General features: G+C 34.8%; 1 protein-coding gene across 2 annotated transcripts; it reads left to right on the forward strand.

Moving 5' to 3' along the window:
- Nucleotides 1-1,574: 1,574 nt before the first annotated feature.
- On the forward strand, nucleotides 1,575-5,721 carry LOC106348101 (probable starch synthase 4, chloroplastic/amyloplastic). Of its 2 annotated transcripts, none has more exons than XM_048750614.1 (19): nucleotides 1,575-1,810; nucleotides 1,886-1,925; nucleotides 2,000-2,078; nucleotides 2,363-2,491; nucleotides 2,585-2,789; nucleotides 2,865-2,999; nucleotides 3,074-3,178; nucleotides 3,270-3,368; nucleotides 3,450-3,579; nucleotides 3,650-3,700; nucleotides 3,829-3,939; nucleotides 4,018-4,109; nucleotides 4,199-4,367; nucleotides 4,465-4,551; nucleotides 4,647-4,718; nucleotides 4,832-4,948; nucleotides 5,037-5,089; nucleotides 5,172-5,290; nucleotides 5,357-5,721. In XM_048750614.1, the coding sequence occupies exons 1-19, from the start codon at nucleotides 1,692-1,694 to the stop codon at nucleotides 5,416-5,418; spliced, it is 1,974 nt and encodes a 657-aa protein (XP_048606571.1). In that variant the 5' UTR covers nucleotides 1,575-1,691; the 3' UTR covers nucleotides 5,419-5,721. The 2 variants fall into 2 exon arrangements, with proteins under 2 accessions (XP_048606571.1, XP_013643215.1); XM_013787761.3 differs by having other exon boundaries at nucleotides 1,576-1,810; nucleotides 5,172-5,265.
- The last annotated feature ends 279 nt before the right edge of the window (nucleotides 5,722-6,000 follow it).

Here is a 6,000-nt window from a genome sequence, read left to right on the forward strand (position 1 = left end):
GAAGAATTATACTTTTAGTAGAACGTAATTTGAAAATTTTATTTACCAGGTTTTTCAAAAAAAAGAAAAATATGTGCTTGTGTATATGGGTGTTCCATTAGTTGTTTATATTTTTTTATTTTTTGATTCATAAAATTATTATTTTTATTAAGTTTCAGAAATAGAAAAGGTAAAAGAGAGATAAAATGGACAAATATGGATTTATAACGTATGGACACCCATACCAAATTTTTGTTCTGGGCAATTTTCCCGTATATTAATATATAGTAGTGAGTAGAATGATTAGACCATTTCCGTAGCTTTTTGCTAATCATGTGAAATCTATTTTGAATGGTAAAACAATGTTCAACCAAAGCTTAAACGGAAGAATGAAGCTCGCGAGACATTGTTTATTTTAATTAAAAAAGGTTTTTTTTTGTAAGTGTATTGTTTTGTGTGAGACATGAGCACAAAGATGAGATTTGCGAAGGGATATGTTTTGCTTTTTCATAAAACCACGTAGTAAAAGAGACAACATGGTGTGAAAGCGACGCATGATGAAGAAAATAAAACCAATAGAAAGTATCAACAAAGTTCTCTTTATTTCTTTCGGTTTGAAATTGAAAATTAGAACAAAAGCCTTTTTGTTTTGCAGTGGTCCATCTGAGAGAGTGAAATAGTACCCAATACAAGTAAAAAATGGGACCATAAACTTGTCATCTTCACATCACCGCTCTGTTTCTGAGTCCGACCATCACGGACTTAAATATGGTCCAGTGAAACGATCCCCATAACTTATCTCTACGAGCTACTTCATTACTATGAAAACTTAACAACACATTAAAATACTTGAAAATGTAAAATTTTGAAAACAGAGAGGAAACACACTCAGAAGATTTTCTGTAATATTTAATCACATGTCTGTTTTCCATCTGCATGATATAGTTATAGACAGACCTAATGGTGTCAGATTGAGCTTGTGTCTATGTTACAACTGTCTCGCATTTGTACATCATAAGACTATCAAAACAGGGTTACATTAATTTGATCAAAGCCAATATATAAAAATTCTGTATTCAAAGTTTGAGTGCTTGGCGTGTGTCTTGAAGAATCTAGCCGTAGTATGTATGGTTCATTCTATAACCTCTATAAATTGAAAGTTGAAACTATCAGAGTCAGCGAATGATCATAATATTTCAAGGAACACCAAACACAATACTAACAATCTAAGGTCATGAACATTCTTTACACTTTGCGATCAACAACATCGCAGCTCACAGCGACAAGTACACAAACAAGGCTTACTAACATGGTCTATATATCATAAATTCATAACGTCACACATTAAGTGATGACTAGACTGTTCATACAATGGGTTTTAATAATTTCTGTTCACACATTAAGTGATGACTACAACAGAGATGAAAAACTGAATAATTTCTGTTCATACAATGGGTTTTAATGGGCTCAACAACTGGGCTTTAGAAGTAATAACAGTTTTGGACTTATTGCCATTATTTTATCCGCCTTGTCATTGGCAAAATTTGAATCTAACGATAGTTCTGGGGTGTATATTGAAGATAATAATAAATAGAGGAGTACTTTCGATATATTAAAAGTTAAAACGGCTGTTTTTTTCTGTTTTGTCGGTTCCCCGGCAAAATTTGCCGAAGTCACTAGCACTATCGCCGGCGATTCGAACTCTGGAAAAGATGCAATCAGCGGCGAATTTTCCACGGATATGGAATCCATCGCCAATTGGGTCATCCTCGAAAGTTCAATTAGTGAACCTTAAGCAGCATCGAAAGGCTCACGCGCTTCACTGTTTGAGGTTTCATTTCAAACTCGTCATGTTAAATTAGTAACATTGATCATTTACGTGTATTTTTCTATGTATTCATTACAGATCAGAAGGGCATGAAGAAAAGCTTGAGAATTCTTCTCAGGTTAGTATTTTTTTTTGGGTTAATAATCTTCTATGATTATTATTACAGAACATAACTTTGGTTAGTTTTAACAGGACAAACTTGGAGTGTCTTCTGTTGTAAAAGAAGATAAACATAAGGATATATGGAACCTCTTTAGAGAAGCTCAACAAAGTATACTCCTCTTCATTTTCTTTTTTATAGTTTTCATATTTTTTGAAAGTTAGTGTTCTAAAAAATCAGTATAGGCGTGTCGGCCAATCGGACCTAAAATAAATGATAACAATTTTTCAAAAAATCGATCTAGGAGCTCAAAATATCTGTCTAGGCCCCCGTATAATCAATAATCTCGTATAAAATGTCTAATTAGCGCCTAGTGATTTCTTGAATATTTAGTTTAACTCACAGATTGTTGTCGTATGGTATCGTCATTGTTGTGTGTGTGTGTGTGTGTTTAGATATCCTTTACTTAAACAAGCAACGCCTAGCTGCCGTTGAGGAGTTAGAGAAGCTGAAGAATGAGAAAGTTGAATTGCTAGAGAGGTTAAACCAATTGGAAGCAGAAAGTCAGATTGTAATCAAGAAAGGTTTCTATTTTTTTCTTCCTGCTTTTGACTAATGTGTCATGTGATGTGATAGTGATACTAGTCCTTTGAATGTTTAACAATGTGTATAAGCAGATAAGTCATCTCTACTATGGGAGTTACTTCTCCGCGTTGATTCAATGGTGCTCAATGGATTGATTGGTACCGAAGAAGCTTCATCCATGAGACAACTGGTTAGGGAGCATCAAGCGAACATCTCTGAGTTTCCTCTTGATGTCCTGCAACAGGGAGATGCCCAAGTTCTAGCAGAACTTAGACAGTTACCAAATAGAGGCAAAAGGTGACTATTCTAGTGCTAATTTAGCTTCAAATTCAATCCTTTTAAGTAGGATCTTAAGTTTATGCTTGGTTCCAGGAATGGTCTCCACGTGATTCATATTTGCACCGAGATGGATCCACTAGTTTCTGTTGGACCTTTGGCTTCATATATTACAGGACTCTCTTGTGCACTCCAAGGCAAAGGCTACTTGGTTGAAGTTATACTGCCAAAGTAAATAATCCTTTTCGAAATTACATATAATCTTCAGTTGTGAAGCAAAAAATCTTACTAATGAATATTAATAGATACTCTACACTTGATTTGGACGAAGTTGAAGGGCTTAGAGAAATCGAAGCTGATGCATATTCTTATTTCAATGGTCAGCTTTATGCTAACCGAATATGGAATGGGTGAGTGAGTGAGTTAGTTATTGTTTTCTTTCTTATAAATTTTGATATTCTTTGTTAATTTTAAGGCAAAGCAGGACCTTGTTCATTGCAGAGTTGTCTCTGGAGTAGGAGTGACATTTATTCAACCATTGTATTACAGTTCAATGTTTAGCCGTGATAAAGTATATGGCTATCCAGACGATGTTGATAGGTCTGTACTACCTTCCACTAGTGTGATCAACATTTGCTTTTAGACTAGTTTTAATTTATTTATTCTGTTAATGCAAATCAGATTTGCCTACTTTTCTCGTGCTTCGTTGGATTACATTGCAAAATCTGGGAAGCAGCCTGATGTGTTACACATTCACAACTGGCAAACTGCAATAGTTGGACCGCTGTTTTGGGATGTTTTTGTTAATCAGGTAAAAACTTTAGAGTTCATAGTTTAAGATTACCATCAAGCCTTACTGTTCTTATTTGCGAACTCTGTAGGGACTTGAAGGTACGAGAATACTCTTGTCATGCCAAGGATTTGATTCGAAGGCAAGCTACCTTTGCCTTTTTTCTTTTTTCTTTTTTCTTTTTTTCCCTTTGTGTTTTATACATTCTTCATTGGCTAGATACGGTTTAAAACTTGTGTATATCATACGGTCTTGTGTGTGTGTGTTTAGTGTCTTGTGCCTCCTGAGAGGTTGGAGCTATGTGGGCTTGATCCAGCTAGTCTTCATCGTGCTGATCGCTTACAAGATAACACGAATCCACAGATGGTTAATATATTGAAGGTAAAATTGTCAAGGAAAAATATAGTACACAAGAGTTAACTCGTGTTCTCACGTTGTCTTTGCTTTGTTCTTACTTAGGGTGGTATTGTCTACTCAAACAAAGTTGTAATAATGTCATCAGCACCTTCGAAATCAATCCCTGGTCTTGAACCAACTTTAGCTGTTCACAAGTAAGCTCCTGACACTTCTCTAGCTAACCGTAAACAACACCGACCATGGTATTAATAATTGCATTTTGTCTTTTGTTAAAAAAATCTAGGGAGAAGTTGTTTTTTGCTCCCTATGGGTTGGACAACTCAAAATGGGATCCTTCAATAGATGTTTATCTCCCTCAAAACTACAGTGCTGAAAATTTACTGGGAAAATCAACATGCAAAGTTGAATTGCAGCGTCAACTTGGTTTAGAGGAAAATGGTTCAGCCACCATTGTATGTGTTTCTCGCTTTCTAACTTTTTTTTGTTCTCTAAAAGATCAAAGCTATGAATGCATTCACCATAGCTTGAAGTATGTACTTGTCTTTTAAGGTAGGGTGCATCTTCTCAGAAATATCAGGTGTTGATCTCGAGAGCTTGAAGTCAATTATTCGGAGTAGAAAAAAGAATGATGTCCAGGTTCTAAAATGATCCATCTATTCCTCTCTATGGATTGTAATACACTTCTTAATGATCTAACTAGTCTTCTCTTTTCCTTTGTTACCATAAAACAGTTTGTTATAATGATAATGAATGAAGATCAGATGATAATCAACGAAATGGAGAGAACTCAAGATGAAATTGAGGTCAAGTTAAAAAAAAAAAAAAAAAAAAACAGTCTTGCATTCAATACCCTTTTTTATATGTTTCTTTCTTCCTTACTCAGAAAACGAGATGGTTTGTATATAATCTTGAACAGGGAGGAAATCTGAAGGTGGTGACAGGAAGCAATGAAGTTGTTTCTCATTTGATTTATGCGGGATCTGACATTATGGTTTGTCTAAACTTCTTCCAAGACCCACTTCTCCAAGTCCCTGTATGTTTCCAAAACTCCATCATTGATCTATCAGATTGGAATCTGATTAAATCTGTTCTCTCATATAATCTGTATTGTCGTGGTGCAGCTCAAGGCTTTGAAGTACGGAACAGTTCCAATCGAACTAAACCCCCAAACCGGGTAAGAATATGTCTGAGTAAGTTTTTTGCCAAAGACAGTTAGAAAACAAGAATATAATAATTATCAAGTCATTGTTTCTCAGGTATGTTGGAACACATGAACAAGAGGCCACCACTGCTAACTTTATCAATTCTTTATTCGGAAGAATGTCCTTAGACCAAGCATTGGATCTTATGGTGAGTAACATCTCTACTTTTAAAGGTACGTTCTTTTAGAAATATTATATTATTTTATACGCTAGATTGGATCTGTGTGTTATGATTGCAGAAGGATGGGAGGTTGTGGAAGTTAAAGATAGTGGAAGCAATGGAGAAAGACTTGTGTTGTGACGTTCACATCTCTGCATATACTTCCATTAAGAGCCTGTGAAAGTAGTGAAGAACATAAAAAAAGTTTGCATACGACGGAATCAACAAGAAACAAGTTGAGATTTGGACTGGTTTCCTAACAACATTAGGAGTCTCAGTCTCATGTCTTTGATCAATTTTCTTGCCGGGGCCTATAATGTGTATTGACATAAGAATGTATTTATATATTTCAACTATTAAATCAGTTGGTATCTTTTGTAATGTAATATAATAGAACAACATTATGTTATTCAGGTTCGATAAAATACGTGCACTAATCTTCCAGTCGTAGTTTGTTAATTATAATCTTAAGCTTAACCATCAGACTCTTAATGTAATTGGGACAGCACTCAAATCTGAACACCATAATACTTAACCAATCTAAGACAATTCTTTTGATCTGGTTTAACATTCTCTATGAAGAGATTCCATTGTAAAAACAAAATTTGGTATAAAAAAAAAGATGAAACCGCATTGAACGTGCATTTGTGCTGTGTGTTTAGTAAAGTTTAGTTGTTATGTATATGCTTGATTGTTTCCAAACTAACGCTGAGTGAATGTAAA

The sequence above is a fragment of the Brassica napus genome, chromosome C3 (assembly GCF_020379485.1).
Source record: "Brassica napus cultivar Da-Ae chromosome C3, Da-Ae, whole genome shotgun sequence".
Lineage (NCBI taxonomy): Eukaryota > Viridiplantae > Streptophyta > Magnoliopsida > Brassicales > Brassicaceae > Brassica > Brassica napus.